A 19775-nucleotide genomic window follows, 5' to 3' on the forward strand; every position below is an offset into this window, starting at 1 on the left:
AGCATTTATGATTTCTTAATATTTCCAAAATGGAATTACTGTCAAGATTTATAGGGGCTAAATATCCTCTAATTTTCTCTTTTTTTCCCCCATATGGGTATAATATTTCCCCAAAAACTGTTCCTCCCACATCTTTAGATAAAGCAAAAGTATGAATTGAAAGTCAGTTTCCCTGGCTCTGCATACAATATTGTTAAATATTACTACATAATAGTAGGTGGTCTAAGGCTATTCTGTTCTTTGCTAGGAAAATCCCAAAGTTTACTTGTAGCAAATACAGTATTAAGGCCAGTGGTCACTTCCCCCTTGTCTTTGGGCATCACTTTAGTCACATGCAGAAGGGACACCATAGAGCGTCAGATCAGCCGTGCTAGGGCTTCATCTGCTTTTGGGGACCTACCTCTCGGGACCCAGGGAGTCCCAGGAGGATCTGACCTTCCTCCTGGTTTTACCAGATACCTTGTAAGGGGAAATCTGCATTAGGGAGAGGCACTCAATAATCCATGTCATACTACTGTAAACTGTCTTTCCCTGGTGTATGGCTTGCAGCTAGACCTGTTAATTGCATCTATAAATAATACCAACTTCTGAGTTAGGCCTGACCTTACAGCGTGTACATTCTTTTTCGTGCAGTGCTCTTGGATAGGCGAACTGAACTGGCTAAGTTTTTTTTATTTGCACTGCACTACTTTGTAGCATTATTGTGGGGAATCCTCCTGATTCCTGAGAGGAGAATAAAACCTGGTTGTGTAGGTGTTTTCTGAAGCATCCAAGTTTTCCCTGAAGATTGCATGTCACAGCAGCAACCAGAGTATCTCGGTGACCTAATAAACCAGCCCAAAGGTGCTGGTGACCCCCAGGCAATGGAATTGTCCTTCACTGTGGCTGCTGCCTGGGGAGAATGGGGACCATTTTGTGGGACCTGGCTTCTTCTGTTAGCTCAAGTGTTAGCTGTAAAGGAGGAGCTGTGAACGTCTGTGTTGTAAACCATTCAAAGCTCTTGCGTTGTATGAGAATCCTGCAAAGATTCCTCCTATTGATGTTGGAAGGAGGTGGAGATAACTCCTTGGAGACCCACCAGTGTAACATAATACTTATATTTCAGTGCACCAAAATGCTCAGAAAAATGTTAAACTAATTTGCCAGGTTATTGAAGTTTTTAGGATATTTTCAGAGTATTATTGTATCCTGTTCTGTTTGGGTTTTGTGGTTTATGTGTCTGTGTCCCTCCCCCACCCCGCCCTAAATAGGCCTGTGTTTTTTTACTTCAGATCTTCAGAAGCTCTAATATGTCTAACACATCTTCCCCACCTTTTCCCAGATAAAGTAATATAGATCCTTTCATATCCTCAGCTCTGGAAAAACATTCCTTTCCTTCTGGATCAGCCATGTCATCTGTGCATCCTGCTTTTATGATTGTAGATGATCTTATTAAAGATTGCATGAGTGGATGTGAAGCAGTATGCATGGGTGAGTTTGAGTCTTCTTGTTTTGTTAAACACTCTCGGCTTCTCTTCCCCCTCCTGGAGATTTCTGCAACCTTTGATTTATTGGGCATCTGTGATAGGACTGTACTTTGAGCAATTTATAATTCAGAATTCATTTCATCCTTTCCTCACTGTGCTGCTATCTGAAATTGTTGCTCTGTACTTGGCTGTGGTGTAGTGTAGATGAGTTTATCTTAAACCAGGTAGTTCAAGTCCAAAAGTTAGCTGATTGCAGTAGCACTGTATGCTGAGTGCATGCTGAGTGCAGAAACAGCTTGAAGGGAGGGTTAAACCGGTGTATTACGTCTGTTCTGCTACCAGTACCTGGGTTAGCCAGGCCGTATCTATTTCAGATACGTGTACGTTGCACTTGCAGTATGGCTGTGGTGGAGATGCACTCTCTTGACTCTCTGAACATGCAATACCTTCCTTTCTTCATTTCTGTAGCATAGTGTGATTGATTTTGATCCAGAACATCCCTACTACTGTTTTGATATGATTGAATGAACAGATTTCTAATAGTATTAACATATTTTCTAGCAGTGATCTTGATACACTCAGAAATGGTCCCACATGGAAGTTTAATATTTCTGTAGTTTCTTTTGCTAATTGTTTCCTTCTCTCTGGCCGCTGTAGAAGAGGCAAATTTTTAGTAGCTGCTGGTTTTGTCTGTTGATGGTGTAATTAGGATAATGTATTCCCATAATGACACGGTTAAGAAGACCTAGTTCTCTCTTTTGTAAATGATTTTGGATAGATCACAACTGTTTGGTTTGGCAAGGAGCTCTCTTCAATCATTTATATGTTAATGAATGCAGAAGAAAACACCTACATCTGTACTGAACTTCCATTCTCTGTAAACTAAGTGCTGCTTCATGATCTCCTGAACAGTCTCCTTTCTTGCCTGTGTTAGGATAGCTGCTGTGCATGTGCGTACAAGCGAGGCAGAAGCAGCCATGAGAGCAGGTAACCCCAGCCTTGCTCTCCACATGCATTTGCCCAGTGCATCCGCACAGCACGCTTATGTGTGGTGAACAATTTAAAGGCAGCTCCTCACACGCTCGTGCAGACAGCACATAAATTGTCTTGTGCTTACAAAGCTGGAAGTAAAAACTGCCTAAACTCTGGTTGCAATTTACAACTTATTGTAGCTAAATGAATAGCCAAACAATAGTGTGAAAGTTCTAAATTGCTGAGTGGAAGTGATTGACAGGCTTACGACTGGAGTGTTTTGGGTGTCCTCATGGCACGGATTCTGGCAGATTGGTTTCACTGCAGGCGCCTTTGTGTAAAAGTAAAATCTTCCACGTTACTGTACTGCTGGTGAGAATGTAGAATCAGCACTTAGGTGTAGATTCTCTCAACCTCCCTACAGAAATTTGTCCTGCCTATTTCAGAAATTAATTTCTCTCTCATTTTGGTTTTCTCAGGTTCTCGAAGCCAGCACCAATGTTCTTGGATGATTCCTTCAGGAAATGGGCACGTATCAGGGACTTTGTACCCCCCTTTGGAATTAAAGGACAAGGTATGAGAACACTGTACAGCTGTTGGAAAAGGAGGTCGTTCTGCAGATGCTTGCCCCATCTTGTTTTTCTGTTTTGAAAGCTCAGGTGGTCCTTTGAGTTCAGCTATTTCCCATGTTCTAGAGAAACATTGTACATGTAGCTCTCAAGCTCAGAAGGATTTTCGCAGCTGGAACATGGACCTCAGAGGCTGGTCTTAGGGAGGATAGTTTAGCACATGGCGAGAATTGGTGCAACAATGGCAATTTAGATGTACCATCACATTCTGGAAGAAGCATTTTGACATTGACTGCTGTAGCATCTCGGCTGACAGCAGTAGAGAGAGTCCAAACTGATTTGAAGTACCTTTAAGTCGGTAATTCTCTAAAGAACAGGAAGGACTCCTCTTTCTGAGCCTTGGACCATTGGGGTTGAACACTGATACAAATCTTCATTTTCTTTTCATAGCTTTTGGTCATATAATTATTTTATAGTTGTGCTTGTGGACTTGTATAGCAAATAGGAGAAATCTGTTCAGATGCTTTGGTGGTGGTCTGTAATATGCCCTGTCCTCTAGCTGGAGTGTGGCAGCAAAGGCTGCGTCTCAGGTATGCTGTGAGAGAGCAAGAGTGGTGCTGGTGGTGGTGAGATGGGAGTCAGTAGCCCACCCAGCAAATGGTAATTTTTGTGGGTGACACAAACTCCTTGCTATCCCACATGTGCCACCAAAGGCCTCTCTGGCTGAGTAGTTGTGGAGCAGAAGGCTTACACTCAGAGTAGTGATTTGCAGCAAACTTCCTGAAGTCTGATGTATTTATTAGGAAGTGCTTGTGGCATTGCATCCAATTCCAAGATTTTTTTTTTTCCACTAACAAATTCAAGATTACAGATGGCCTCCAGAGGAATTGAAATACCTGGTGGAGAAAGGACTGCAGCCACTATAGGCTTGGGTCTGTCGCTCTCCCTGGAAGCAGGTGTGGTGGTTGTCAGAACAATCTCTGATCAAATCAAAGGCTCTACTGACTCATTTCTTTTGGCTTGCATCAATGCCCTTCTTTGTTTTGTGTACGTCTATTCCTTGTCCAGTCAGCCTTTTTCAGCTCAACAGGCAACTAATTACTGTCCTCTAAATGAGCCAGCAGCAAAGAAATAGCAGCGGCAGCACAAGTGGAAGGCTGCATTGACCACAGGAGGGCTTGTCCCCTTCTAACAGGCACACAAGGTGTACAAAGCTAGGGCAAACTGCCTGACCAACATGGAGGTGGGATTTTCAGATTATGCATGTCAGCTAGACCTAATAAAAATCATTGTATTAAACTGAATTCAAATGGAGAAATTCTCCAAAAGGGGATGACAGAACAGCTCTGGCATCCTTCTCCCTGGGTTTGTTGCCAGCTTGTATCACCACTGCAATGTTATGTAAATCTGGTGTTTTATATTGGATTTCCTCAGTTAAAAAGAGAAATGAGAAATTGCCATTATTTAAATGGCTGTGAGCTGAAGCCATGGGATGGAAACCGTTGAATGGGTTGTGGGTTTGTTGTTTGTTTTTTTTTTTTAATACCCTCCTGGGACTGAATTTTGTGCCAAGTTTCAGTCTGGAGTTCTGTGTGTGGGAAGGTTGAATTATAAATCTCTGTAGCCCAGGATTTCTAATGGCCATGCTGACAGGCTGTGAGTCCTAGCGATGCAAATGGCGCCCTTTCATGTTACACATCACTTGGAATTCTTGCATCAGTCTTTTCTGTCCATCCCACGGGACACGTTCTGGCTCAGTTGAGTGATTGGATGATGGGATCAGCACCTCATTAGGGCTTTCAGTCAGGGTAATCTGATGATATCCAAACAACTGACCCAGGCAGGCAGCATGGAGCTCAGTCACGTGCTCATGCGAAATGAAGACTATCAGAGCTGGGATGTGCATGGGAAAAAGAGTAGTTGGGAATGGCTGAGAAAGTGTAGAGAGAGATGTGTGTGTATTGAAACAGAGAGGACAGGAGTTTTCTCTGCGTTAGGAAATCCTGTGACACCATCAGCTGGGATTTCCGATGTGCATCATGCTGGGAAGGGCAGTCGGTGTTTATAGACACTGGCTGCAGCTGGGTTGGTAATAGGAAGATTTTGCTATTCAATTTGGTGAATATCACCTGGCATTTTCAAGTCACTGTGATCTAGTCCAAGTACAAAATGAATTTGTTTTGGGGTTTGGGTTGGGTTTTTTTTGTGTGTGTGAAATACAGCTACAGGATGAGCTCACTTTCAGTAATGCTGCATGTTCCAAGAAACTTCCAGAAACTAATCTGTGGTAGCTTGAACATACTAAAGTTATGAAATCAACAGATTCTTAGCAGCTCGGAGGCTAATCCACCATTTCTGCTTTCTCTTGTTAAAGATTCTCACTGTTCTTCAGACTTCTAGCTAAGCTTTTCTTTGCTTTGTCTCTGAAAAAACTGGAAGAAGTCCTTTTTCATCTGTCACTTGGTGTTTACTGGTCCAAGAAAGAACAGTTCCAAGATTGCAAGAACCAGTCTTGCAATCTTTAGGGTAAAGCAGCTTTTGAGGAGCATTGTCTACTGACCTGCACTAATTTGGAGTAACATGTCTGTATAAATTACATGTAAAAGAGTAGAAATGTCTCAGAAGTTTTCAGGGCAGGACTACCACTCTTTAAAGGTGATCATATCAAAGAGAAGGCAGTATGCTGATCATTTTGACACAGTTCATCAGGAATCTTAATTTTCTTCAAAAAGTATCTGATTGTGTAAAGACAGTTCTTCTATCTCCAGATGCTAAAAAGTGCTCAGTATAACCTAGAAAGCTTAACAGTGTTTCTTCATGAAAGAATGCTCACTCCTTTTCTTCATTGGTCATTTTCTGATTTGGCCATTAGCCCATGCAAGGGGGTTTTATGACCAGTGCCCCACTGTCTGCAAGAGCATTTGCATGTAGCAGCCCTCAAGGTGAGTATGGTTCTGAATATGAAAGTTTTTAGACTTTCCTCCTGAATAATGCTGGTTCTGAAATGAACTGTTGCGTAGAAATAATGCACATCTCCTGTCAGATTGGAAACTGATAACCACACCTTAGTGATAACTTGTCTGCCAAATGAAAGGAGCACAGGAGTAAGCAGGTGGTGACCCTATGCCTTTATGAACAGGACTTTCTGACATGAGGCATATGGTAAGAAGTCTTTACAAACTCTTTTTGAACTGTGATCCCTGAGTGTCCTATACAAGGTATTAGAAATATTTGAAGAGGAGTGTATGAGGAGTGGTTGTACCTTTTTCTTAAACAGGCAGAGAGTTTTAGTACATCATGTAGTTGTTGACTCTGCCTCTGTTCACCAAAGATTTCGACCAAGGGCTGATCCTAATTATTTGATCCCAGTCCCCAGTGATCCTTGCTCTCTCTGTGTGCAGAGAATAGGGAAAAGTGATAGATATGACATATTTCTGAAGAGGCATGAGAATATTAGGTTTTGACACCGCAAAGGGTCACTGCAAGTATCTAGTTTGGCCTTTTGTGTAACAGTGGCACTCTAGGTTTCACCCAGTGACTTCTGCAGCTGGCTATGAATGCGCAAGGTTATCTTTCAGAATCTAAATCAAAATATTCTAAATTATGAAGAATAATCATGTTGTTAAACAGGCCAGTGTCATATTTGACTGCACTTACTTAAAAAAAGAGCTTTGTTGTTTCCTACTATGTGACTTGACAGAATCTAGAAACAGGATGTTCCACTGTGAGTGCTTGGAAATTACTCCATCTCTATTAATAAAGTAAAATGGTTGTCCTCTGGTCCTGAAGGCAGTCGAGCTCATTGTTCAAACAGGTTAATTTCCTGCGCCACCCCCTCCCCTCAAAAAAACCCAAAAAACAAAAACCAAAAAAAGATGTCTATATCCAGGCTTCCTATCAAGAAAGGTCACTGGCCTGTATTAGCCTGTGACCTTATGAATACAGGAGAATTAGGGAAGAGTATTTGGCCCTGGCGAAAACCATCGGGGACTATGCTAACACTTCAATAGTATGGGCTCGTGTAGGACAGTGTGGGCCGATGCCCTGCTGACAGTTTGTTTATTACAGTGTATATAGCCAAAACAAGGGATGTCATTCAGGAATACAATGAAATTAGTCAACCTCAAGAGTTGTTGAGAAAAATCAAACTGTTACAAGAAGTTGGAACTCTAAAAGCTATAAATGTCAAGATGTCCTGTGGGGGACAGCTCAGGCTGCCGCGCACCCTCCTGTGTCCCAGGCTATTGTTTCGGCATTAACTGGGATGTTGGAGTGCCTCCCACATTTCACCATTAGCGAGGGCCTAATTTACTTGTAGGAATTCCTCCTTCCCAGCACCCACCAAGCCTGCTCTTGCAGCTTGTTCAGTGAAGAACAAGGCTCTTCGGTGTCTCAGGCTCTTAAATGAGTTATGGAGATTTTTTTTAAACTGAAATTTAAATTCCTTCTTTTGTATTTGCACCCTTTTCTAGCAGTGCTTCTATCAGTGTAACTTACGGAGGTATGAATATGCACATGCTGTCCATGTTGTTGCAGAGATCCTCTAGCATGTGCACTGCTTTCAGGGTTAAATTTGTCAATGAATAAGCAATGGAAAAATTGTTTAGAGTGTTAGTGAGATTATTAATCCCAGAGGCCCTCCTCCCCAAATTTACCTCTGTAGCTAAAGCAAAAGGAAAGAGTTATTTGGAGAAGAGCAACAAACAAGACTGGAGAAATACCTGACTATTAATAGAATTTCTCAGTACATGTGGTTTAAAGAATATAAAAGGCTTTCATACGAAAGAGGAGCTAGTATCTGGCGTCCTCTCTGTGTAATGAGGATGGGAGGGTTGCTGCAGTTTTTTTGAACTTAAGCAAAAACATACAGCACAGCATACATTAAAAAAATAAACAAACATGATCCATGTAATATCTCTACCACGCATTTAGCCTGTAATTGTGTCATTGCTTAGCAGTAATTATAGGTCTTCACTTCTACCTTTGTTCCTGCTAGATTGTTTTAAGCAGAGGCTGCTTTGTTGGCCCTGAATCTGTTTGTCTTTGAAGGTGATATTTATTTCTTTGGGAGTGACTGTCTTGTTCGCCATATCAGAATTTGCCTCCCACCAGGAATCTAGAAAGCAATTTCTTCCCCACAGTGATAAGAGCATATCAAGAACATGTTTGAAGTGCTACAGTTTTATCAAATGTAGTACGTAGTACTGGCCAGGAGACTTCATATTTTCATCTGATACCAGAGGGACATCTGGAACTGGTGACAAAGAAATCAAGTCTTTGCTCGGAGCACCAATGCTAATAGATGTATTGTGCAATGGTTGATTGTTCTTGTACTCAGTTTTATTTGGATGTTTTCTTTTGTGTTAGTGCTTCTGGGAAGAACCAGGGTTCAGTGCTGCTTAGCAGTGGTTTCATTAGTCTCATGGGGGAGAGGTCATTCATCTTCAGTGAAAATGTTGAATTTTGGGGCATGCAGAAGTTGGCATATCAAAATGTTATCAGGAGAAAATCTCTTTTCATGCATATTCTTTTCTTGCATAGCGTTTTCTTCCACATCAATTTTCTTGGCATGAGCAATACTTTATCTGTGAGAAAACATACTCACTTGGACATCACAACTGAAATTTATGGCTGACCCAAAGAAAAACTATCAGAAAAGTAGGTCTTTTTCAGCCTACTGTTCCAGCTCTTTACAGAGGCTGGAGTGCCACATGCAAACACCTTCCCGACATTTGACTGGATTTGCTTGATAATGAGGTGTCACTTTTCTGCTTTAATTCTCTAACCTTGTCTTTATTTTGTTAGCTGTACTCTGTTTTACAGATGATTTTCCAACTGTGAGCATTTTTTTTGTTCTTCATATCTTCTTCCTTAACAAATAAGCAAAAAGCACAAGCATGTATAGCTGTTAGTTCTGTTCAGAGTAGGTACTAACACAAGGTTGTTGTTTCTTGAGGCAGATTTTTGAACTAGTTTCTACTAGAATTTTACATTTGACCAAAATTGGTAATAGTTGCCATTATCACATGGGGATATAGCTATAAAAACACTGCTGTTTCCCTAGGGAATCTGGCTGATTTTATAGCTTCAAGAAATTGAGAGGTTTGAAGGGAAAAAAAACCGTAAACGTTTCAGAAGTAGAGGATCAGCTTTTCATTACTGAATAAAGCCTCTAAAGGGAAGTTATATTGTGAATTTTGAAGTTAAATCAACTCTCACTCTTGAGCTCTCTTGATGAAAGTACAACCCTCCTGTGCAGTCCCTTATTTAAATAAAAATTGATGCTTTGCTGTTGAATGTGCTTAAAGAATAGTCTTTCTCCCAACCCACTGAGAAGGGAAAGGTGCTGCAGGGAGATCTGAAACCCCAAGTTTGCAGTTAATTGGGTGGCTCCATATTGGAGATCTTCCTAGAAGTGTTGAAGTGCAATGGAGACATGGTTATGATTCCTACCTTTTACCTCCTAGAGGGAAGAGCAGGTCTTCTCTGGCTGTTGTGTTTTGAAGTGCCGCACTTTAATGTCTCTGCAAGGGTCAGGAGAATTAGAAATCACTGTACTAGTTATTGAGTTTTTTGGCCTTGAAGACATTGCCTAGCCATCTGTGAAGGGGCATCAGAAATGCAGCAACAAAGGGAAGACCAGCCCTCTAGAACAACTGTATTTATTTTCCTGCTTGTCTTTGGGCAGCACATTGTGAATCTTTCAAGGTCAATTTTCATTTGGCGTGAACTAGCCTGTTTCTAGAGGCTGTATTGCTTCCTGTGCATCAGACTTGAGTTTGGATCAAAATGGTTAATGCATGGTTATGGCAAAATGTTGCCCATTTTTTGGCATAATTGATTGTGAAATTAATGTTCCAACTTTCCAAGCCCTGGGATTATGTTGGGAACTAAGCTTGTATTCTGAAAAAACAAACTCCTGGTTGTGAAGAAAAGCTTGGGAAAAAAAAAAATCCCTGAAGGCTCCAAAACTACGATGTAAATCAAAACTCCAAATGTTACGTATTTTATTTATATCTTGTTATAAAAAAAGGCCTTAAGGGCTTTCTGGAGCTTACACTTAACACATGCCAGGTTTTCCTAAAATTGTTAGGGGAGGTACCATGTGTTTTCAGTCTGTCTTTTTTCTTTTGTGTTTTGTATCTGTGCAACACTATGTGCATGTTCTCTTAATACTGTTAAAAATCATCAGTGGAAGTACTGAGATATTGGAAGTAGTGGCAGTTTTAAGTCCTGTTCTTAGTAAGGTGTACCTCAAGTAAACCACCTAAGCTGGCACAGCTAATGACCTTAAGAAACCGTTCGCTTGTATTTACTCACAAGAGCTGATTTGGGGACAGATTCCTGCAGTTTGTAGTTAACTTTCTTTAGGAGCCAGTTCACGTGTTTGCAATTTGCTTCTAATTTCTGGAAGTCTTTGTAGCTTCTTTTCTCCTGCATAGACCTCATAAAGTTAGCTGATCAATAAAAAGAAGTGGTGCAGGAAATTTCAGACTCATTTTGGTATCTGTTGTACTGACTGGATTCACAGGTTCACTAAAATACAAATAACGTTGTCTATCTACAGCTGGACATGGTGTTTCTGGGAGAGAGCTGGAGGACAGAGTATGTGGTGGGACTTGAGTCCATGGCCTCATGCTGGGCACCAGGGTGGCAAATCCTTCTGTAAAAGATCACTCCTCAGCTCCCATATGGAGTGAGATCTTAAAAAAAAGTGCTGAAGAAGAAACTTTACAGAGCTGAACTTTTGGGTAGTGTTAAAAAAAATGCACTGGGTTTGTGCTTAGAGCTTGTTTGTAAATACTGCGATTTGTTTAATCCATAGCATTGATAGTGTTTAGCTTACTCTCCCCACGAAGCTGACACACACGTGGCATTCTGGTATCATGGGGCAGGGACCCATGTGCAGAGGAGACCGGCATGCTTCAGGGATGTCTGTCAGCCTCAGCTGAAGCTAATGCCCAGTGCCCTGCAGAAGTGTGGGCTACAGGTGTGGCAGCTGGGTGACCACAGCTTGCAGGGCAAACACGAAGAACCGCAACAGCACACTGTTCCCTTACCCTATTGCATAGTATTCAGATACTGCTGGGCAGTAAGGGCATGTAGACTTGCTGATTTTTGAGGAAGCTGGCTAGTATGACCAACTTGAAAAATTACAGCTTCTTCTCTTGACCACTTGAGAGTGCATGAACAGCCCAATTTGCCTCCTTTCAAGGCAGGCAGAAGGTGGACCCAGTGAGATGCCTGCAGTAAGCCCTGTGGAGTAGAAAGGTCTCCCATCTTCTTTTAATGATACAAGCGAGAAGCTTATGCATTAGAAACAATGTTAAGTGTTGTTGATATTTATAGTGAAGGTCTCCAGTCCTTCACATAAATAAGAGAGAAAAAGGCTCAACTGGGACTTAGGCTGGTTCTCACTGTGTGGTCGCTGCCCGCATAATTTCTAACTATTTACTTTTAGTTTTTCCAAATGCCTGAAAATTTCAGGGTCAACCTGAAGTCAAGCCATACTTGTGTTCAGAGAAATCATGCAATCCTGAGTTGCTTTTGAATCTTCTGATGTTATAACGCAAAGCTGGTAGAATATGTCATGATAACTCAGGATTCTTAGATAAATGGAGTCAACTCCTCCTCTAGATGGGAGGAAAATCTACAGAGGCTTCTTGCTTTGTTTGTGTAGTAATAGTGTGTGCATAGTGGTTCATAGATAAATGGGTTAAATAATATCATGCTCTCCTCAATAATCTAAATTCCCCATGACAAGAAAAAAAATGTAATAAACTATGGCTGCAGAAAACTGCAGTACATTGCTTGGCCTGGTGTTGTGTTCATTATTTAATAATGGGAGAAAGTGAGGGTGAAAATGCAGGATATTGGTGTTCATTTCCATTAATTTGTCATTAAAGGATGGTAGCAGACCCATGTGAAGAACATGTAAGCCAGGGGGCCATCTGAAGATGAAAGACTTTGCAGAGGGCTCCTTATCTAGGAGGCAAAGACCTTATTGTGTTCCTAGTTATGTCACTTACTTGCCTTGTAACCTTCTGTAAGTTTGATTCTCTCGGCGTCTAAAGACGTTTACTGCTTTCAGAAATGAGGAGAACAGGTGGAGGACCTGAGCGGGTAAATTCAGAAATGTGCATGTATGTTTACGTATGTGTGTGTATGTATCACCTTACAGCGTTTGACTTGAAGGAACTGTATAAAAAACCCACGTATTTTTACAGCTGGAATAAGTTCACTTGCCTAATACTTCAACTAGAATTAAACAGCACAAATGTTCTTCCCTATATAGAACATATGTACGTACATTATGTTCTTATGCCTACCATACGGATGGTTCCAGGTGAGCAGAACCACTGCATCACGATTTGCGATTTGATGTGAACTATTGGAACTATTGAACTAACGCAAATAAAAAATGGGCTGTCAGTGAGCTGCTGCTGTGTGCCATTCCCAGGACAGCTAAAATCTGCAGCCCTAAGGATGATGGCACTACTGTTGCCATTTAAACAGCAGTGTTTGACTACAGACTGGAGGAAAGATTTAGTATTGATAACATCTGCCTTGAATCTCATGAGGATGAAGAGGAAGAACAGTACAGAGGAAGCAATATTGCTCTTGGGTTTACTCAGCCTTCAAGCGCTTACCAAAACTGTGGCAACTGAACGGCTATTTGATGATCTGCATGAAGTCAGTTTGGTGTTTGAATTCAGTTTCCAGTGGGAAGTTTGTATTTCACAAAACATGCAGCTAATTAGCACCTGCTGGGCTGCCTGTTTGGCAGCTGGGAAGAGGCCAAAGATTAAATGCTTTTCAAAGACAAATTCACCTTTTACCCATACTGGTTAGGGGAGGAGAGTTACAGCGAAGAAGTTCATGGTTTTGCCCGAGCTGGTTCTGTTCCTGCCTGCCCAGTGTGTCTCACGGATTCCATAGAGAGTGCAAGGTCGCCATGGTACAGTGCTGCCAGCTCTCCTTGTCCATGGTATACATGGTGTAGAGCTGCTGGATGTGTGGGAGCTGCCTCCATCCCAGCAATGAATTGCAGGTGATAAGTTCTGCTTGGTCTGAGCTGACCTTCCATGGAGCCCTGCAGATCTCTGCACTATGCTTGCCATGGTTCATGTTTCTGAGACATGTCTGCTGGGCTGGTTTGCTGAGGTTCTGCATTGAACAAAAGTAGCTGAAACTTTTCCAGACTGGAAATGGCCCTCAAAGAATTAGTGACTTGTTTGAATGGGGATGTGTCTGAGCTAATGAATTCTGTTAAACCTGAGCTGGCTGTGTGCCTGGGCCCTGGAAGCAAGAGGTGAGTGCGCACATGCCTGTTGCTTGTAACAGGAAGGATATTTTCCTTTTGTAGTACTCAGAACATGTATACTCAGGCCCCTCCAGGCCCCTCCTTGGTGCACAGGTATACAAGGCAGAGCACACCCACCACTAGGTCTGTTCTTCTCACTTGGTGAGCAAGAGAGAAGTTGTGTGTGGGCAAGCATAGTGTCTGCATCCATGCCATGGTTTCTTCAGAACCTGGGTAAACCGTCTGGGGGAAAAAAAAAATCAAAACAAATTGTTTGCATGTCTGTTGCTCTAATAAAACAATCTCTCTTTCAAGCATGGGTTCATGTTAAATCAAGGGCTGTATGCAGCTGGTGTCTTTAACAAAAAAAAAAAACCCACAGAAAATAAAATCAATGGATGAATGGAGAGAAGCTGACAGTGATCAGGAAAAAATGTGCTCCCCTGAAACACTCATCCTGGGTTGCTGCGTTCTTTGTGGTGTTCAATGCAAGTATGTCCCAATCACGAGCTCTCTCCCTTAAGAATATGCCTACCCCAGAGAAACTCACTGCCCTGGGTGCTGACTGTTCCCACTGCTGTCCCACCCCAGTGGAGGGGTTCTGTGGCAGAGGTGCAATTTGCTACTCAGTCAGGTAATGGTTTAGTATAAGTTGGTTAGAAGTTTAGCATCAATATGTACGACATCAAAACTTCTAGCCTTTCTGCCACTGTTCTGTAGAGCAGGTTTTTTTGATCTGCCCAGAAGCTACTGCATGAAGGTAGAGCATGTCAGTTATTACCTAGATCATGGGGATACATCTATTGCCTAGATCATGTTGTGCATACACTGGTGCACTCTCAGTGGCTCGGGTCTTGAAGACTTGGCCTTTCTTTTATCCTTGCAAAACTTGCTTTCAGTCCTTGACAGATCAGTCCTCAGCCAGTGGCTGTGCACAAATCCTGTTACTTGAAACAGGAAGAAATTTTTCTTTGTAGCATTTGTAATATGTACTCGCACCCAGTATTATCACCCAGTACATAGATACGTAAGGCAGACTATGGTCATCACCCTTTCAATTTCTCACCCTGAAGAAAGCATGTTCCATCAATTAACTTTACATAATTCACCTGCTTCCCTGGTGCCTGATTTTCGTTAGTCATAATCTAGAGATGAACACTGCTTTGTGTCCTGCAGGTCGCTGTCTGTGATAGTAGTCTCTGCAATGATGATGACCCTCCATCTTGACCCAGCTGTGATAAAAGATCCTGCCAGTGGTTCCCTATTGTAGGTATCTTTGTTGTCTTGTGGTAGGTTCAGCCTACCTGATCAGCCACAGCAGCCTCTGCTGATTCTTCAGACTTTGCCCCAAGAAGATACAGAAGCTCCTTCTGAAGGAGGTCTTGTCTTTCCATCCCGGTGCCAGTGAGCAAGGTGCCAAATGCAAGTACCCACCTCAGCAGCAGGTACTCATCTTCTAGTAGAGTTCTAGCTCAATCAAAAAGATTTAGTGCCTCTCCCCTGCCCAGGCCATTAACTTTTCCTGTTAGTGCTTGTGGCTCCTGCTCCTGACTTCTGATGAGGGTGCTAGACTAGACAGACTGACACTGAGGGCATCTGTGCCACCTTCATTCCCGCTATGGGTCAGCACTTGGCAGTGAAGTACTTTGTCTCTTACTGAGCTTCATTTAGCAGTTTTGAAGGATAACACTGATCTGTGCAACTTCCAAACCTTTTGGGTGCCATGTGTTGTTGGACTGTGGGGGTTGCTGAAGAGATATCTCCCATCTGGCCATTCATAATCTGTACTGAATGTCCTACATCATTTGTTTTGTTTGTGTTTTCTTTCTAGATGATGGGAATGGGGAGCAGCCTCGTCCCAAATGCTGCCGTATCCAGTCCTAAAGTAGTCATATTTCATTCATGAGCATTCACTATGAAGGCATTACTAATTAGCTGGCAAGATGAGAAAAACAGAATTATTTGAGTGATTAGTCAACTGTATTCCTTTAAGGTGCTTTTTAATATAGTATAATGGATGGCCTCCAAGTAGTGCGGGGTGTTATCTTGTGGGTGGTAGAGCAAACCTGGCATGAGAAAAGCTTGGTAGATGGGAGGTTGCAGCCCTTGACATGCTATCCTTTGATTTCTTTTCTGAGAGTGTGGGAAAACAACCACAGTAACATATACTGTCCAGTAAAAGTCAATGTATGAGACAGGCCAAGGAGAGGACTGTGGCATGGTGCCATCAGAGGTCACAACAACCTACTGCTGTTGCAGCAGACTTGGGGAAATAGCATTCCTGTTGGAGAGGGAGCCTGCTGCCAAGGTGTCAAAAGAAATCCTTCAGATGAAGGAAACTGCTAACAAAATAGTGTTTTTCTTTAAAAGTAAGTTGCTTTTACCCTACAAATTGTCTCTTTCCTTACTCCACTACAAAATATGATTTTCTGCAAGTAATCACAGTTCCCAGCTTGTAATGGTTGGCAGGGACTGTCAGTAATGCCATGTCAAAAACTTCTCCAAATCTAAAAGTAAGCATCAGAGTTTTCTGTTTTATCACCTTTGTTCATCTGCCTTTTGTGTCTCACCAGCTTGTTGTCAGGTTCAAAGCTGCTTGGCACATGGGCTGCCTCGAGCTTGTGTGTTCGTCCCACAACCTCATCCTATAGTTTCTGTAGAGGGATATAATATATAAGAACAGAACCCTTTATTTGAAAGGGACTCCCCTAACTGTGCTGATGGCAGTAAGTAGTGTCTATCAGGAAAACTATTTAAGTTCACTGAAAACAATCACTTGATGTCAGTCTTAATGTTCCCGCTTAATTTTTAATCTTTGGTAAAGAAATGAGACTTACTTATTCCTTTTGCCTGGTTGTTTCCTAAGAACTTTTGAACTAGTTGACTGATACATTTAAGGGACGCATATGATAGATATCTCCTGAGGAAGGTGGAAGGGGACTTGTTCACTCGCAATCTTTTCCAGTATAAATGAAGCTCAGCGAAGCCATTTTCGAAATCAGGAAAGGGAAGCAGTTGAAAGTCCATATGGATCCAGGAGGATTCTGAGCTCGTGGAATAGAAATCACTGAGGGTTGCCAGATACATAGAAGCTATACCTGACACATGAAATCCCGGATTTGAAAATAATTAAATGGTGAAAGAGAATTTCAGGGAAATATTACATGTTTGCTTTGCTCTTATGCTCCTCTTAGGCCTCTGGTTATGGCTACAGTTAGAGTCAGGATTTGGAGACAGATGGACTTTTTGTCGGACCCAGTACAAGCCATTGTGAAGTTACTGGTGCATTTGTAAATCCAAATTAGTCAAAGCATTTCTGCTTCTTGGCCCTGGATGGGTCATGGTAAAGGAGTTTGGACCTTTATGGGGGAGAGAGGTGGAAAAATTAGGGACAAAGGACAAAATCTAGAAGGAAGCAAACTCAAAAATTTCCATAGTCAATAGAATTATTTATGTGTAATCATTGTGCTTCTGCAGTCTAATACATTTAATTTGTGTGTGTTTCCATGCTTGCATAACTTATGCCATCAGGTTGCTACAGTATTCACTGGGTATCAGTGTAGGTTGTGGTCCCGTGGGCATTTCTTTGAGCGATTATGATGGTTTCATTGGATTCTGCCATGAAGAAAGCCAGACTGAGGAGAACCTAAACTAAAAGTAACCTAGGAAAATAAAAAAGCATCAGTTTTAACCTGGTTCTGTTCCTGCATCCAGTTCACTGCTCAGCTGCATAAAAGCTGCTCTGAAAGCAAGCATTGACAGTGATACCTGCTTTTTCATGTCTGCGTTTGTGAAACTGCAGTCTCAGGGAAGTGGGTAAGAAACCACTGCCTTAAACTGTACTGTGTTTGTTCCCTGTCACACTCTCTGTGCAAGGCATTTGTACACTGCATCAGAATTTAACATATAACATGTCTGTACAGCCAGCGTGTGAATATCATTGTCCAGAGAAGGTAGGAATATGCAAGATAGAGTGTTTATTCCTAATGAGAACTTTATTTCAGTTCTTCCAAGTAACTGCTTCAGATGCTTTACATCACTTTGTTTTTCATTTCCATTAGAAGTGAGGACTTGTTCCTAATATCTGCTTCCTTTCTCCCCAGATAATCTGATCAAAGCCATCCTGTCAGCAACCAAAGATTACCGTCTAACTCCAGCTCTTGACAGGTAAGATAAGACCTTTTAGAGTAGAAGGAGTAGAAGTGATTATTTTCCACATGTTCTAGATAAATCTTGCTAGATATTTTTGCCAGAAATTATTGCCAATAAATTGGGCTGTACTTTGGAGGTAGGTCAGGAGCTGGAAATTGAGTCCTCTTTCCAGTAAATCAGTAAACTCTGGAGACCTCTGTTAAGTCAAGCATGATTAGGAAAAAGCGTTTACCTTTTGACTATTTCCTAATCTTTTGTTTCATATGGTGTCACAAGACACTTTCTTGCCCCTTTTTCAAATAAGTAAATAGCAGATTTTCAATAAATACATTATTCTTTTTCAGCCTTTCTGGCAAAGCAACAGGATTACAAGAAACTCTTAGAGGGAAAGAAGGGACTGGCTTGTTTTAACAGTGTTTCACTAATACCTCATTCTTAAAGCAAGAATGTGTGATGGTGTTGGCCAAGCCTGTGCCAGGATGCGATGGCAGTCTCCTGGGTCCTGTGGTATTTGAATTGATGCCTTTAGAAGAAGCACCTTTGATTCTTCAGTCCTATTGTAGAGGTTGCTTCTGAAACTCGCTGACATGTTTACAATCAGCTTCTGTGGTGGGTTGACCCTGGCTGGACGCGAGGTGCCCACCAAAGCTGCTCTATCACTCTCTTCCTCAGCTGGACCGGGGAGAGAGAATTTGTTGAAAGTCGAGATAAGGACTCACCAGTTACTATCATGGGCAAAACAGACTTGAGTTGGGGAGTTTAATTTTTAAATGTAATTAAATTAACTAATTAAATTAGTTTAATTTATTACCAATCAAATCAGAGTAGAATAATGAGAAATAAAACCAAATCTTAAAAACACCTTCCCCTTCTCCCTCTCTTCTTGCTGGGTTTAACTTTACTCCCGAGTTCTCTCCCTCCTCCCCACCAAGAGCGCAGGGGGACAGGGAATGGGGGCTGCAGTCAGTTTGTCCCACATTATCTCTGCTGCTCCTTCCTCCTCAGAGGGAGGACTCCTTGCACTCTTCCTCAGCTCCAGTGTGGGGTCCCTCCCATGGGAGACAGTCCTCCACCAACTTCTCCATGGGCTTTAGTTCTTCAGAAACTGCTCCAGGCTGGGTCCCTTCCACTGGGTGCCATCCTTCAGGAACAGACTGCTCCAGCCTGGATCCCCCCCAGAGTCTCATGTCCTGCCAGGAGCCTGCTCCAGCACAGGCCTCCAACATGGTCACAGACTCCTTCAGGCACCCTCCTACTCCGGCGTGGGGTCCTCCCCAGGCTGCAGGTGGAGATCTGCTCCCCTGTGGAGCTCCATGGGCTGCAGGGGCACAGCCGGCCTCACTGTGGGCTTCCCCAGGAGCTGCTGGGGAACCTCTGCTCTGGCACCTGGAGCACCTCCCGCCCCTCCTCCTTCCCTGGCCTGACTGGCTGCAGGGCTACTCCTCTCTCCAGCTGCTGTTCCACAGCAGTTGCCTTCCCCGTCTTAACTCTGTTATCCCAGAGGCACTGCCACCATCGCCGATGGGCTCGGCCTTGGCCGGCGGCAGGTCTGTCTTGGAGCCGTCTGGCATTGGCTCTGTCGGACACAGGGGAACTTTCTAGCAACTTCTCACAGAAGCCACCCCTGTAGCCTTCCCACTACCAAAACCTTGCCATGCAAACCCAATACAGCTTCGCAGTGGTAGTCCTTTCGTTTTTCCTATCTTTGCTTTTCTGTCATTTCTTCCCTTTGCCCTGGAATTTTGGTTTAGTGTCACCTCCCAGATCAGAGCTAGTTTCTTTCAGAAGCTGTTAGATGTTTTTTACTGGCACATGATCTCTTTTCAAAGTTTTGGTATTATTTCTTTTCAAGCAGTGGTACTTCCTTGAACGCAGGCTAACAACATAGTTCCTGCTTTCTAAACACATTGGTTTTATTTCCTGGCCCACCTTCCTTTCTGCCCACTTTTCCATGACAAAGTTCATGAGCTTTTACAGCCTTTCTGTACATCTCTGCATCTCTCACATTGATTGTAGAGCTTGCTCGCTATAGTTAGAGTTGGGAGTTACTCTCCATGTGAAAGTTTATTATTAGTTTTTTGCAGTCTGTGTGCTAATTTAGGTTGCTTTAAAGTTTGCCTTGCCTCACAGCAATGCCAGATACGGTTAGCCTTCAGAGTTTGGATTAATTTGAGAAATGATGTCCAGAAGGCAAAATAATTTTACAAATGACCTTCTTAGAGATTTTGCACACAACTGAGTCTCACCCATCTGGGGTTTATCTCAGCTCTGGTTGGAGAGTTAAGATTTTAATCTGTTGAAAAATCCACATAT

General features: G+C 42.5%; 1 protein-coding gene across 9 annotated transcripts in view; it reads left to right on the top strand.

Annotated features, from left to right (window-relative positions):
- Positions 1-19775, top strand: part of ST3GAL3 (ST3 beta-galactoside alpha-2,3-sialyltransferase 3) — a gene marked incomplete at both ends in the record, with an annotated part of 188601 nt that overhangs the window by 112410 nt on the left and 56416 nt on the right. For 7 of the 9 annotated variants that reach the window (XM_082003288.1, XM_082003290.1, XM_082003292.1 and 4 more), the window contains 2 exons: positions 2918-3012; positions 17414-17477. In XM_082003288.1, the coding sequence (XP_081859414.1) occupies positions 2918-3012; positions 17414-17477 (159 nt within the window). The remainder of the gene's footprint in view (positions 1-2917; positions 3013-17413; positions 17478-19775) is intronic. The other 2 variants (XM_082003295.1, XM_082003296.1) reach the window with 1 other exon arrangement.

The sequence above is a fragment of the Phaethon aethereus genome (assembly GCF_964289735.1).
Source record: "Phaethon aethereus genome assembly, chromosome: 8".
Taxonomy (NCBI): Eukaryota; Metazoa; Chordata; class Aves; order Phaethontiformes; family Phaethontidae; genus Phaethon; species Phaethon aethereus.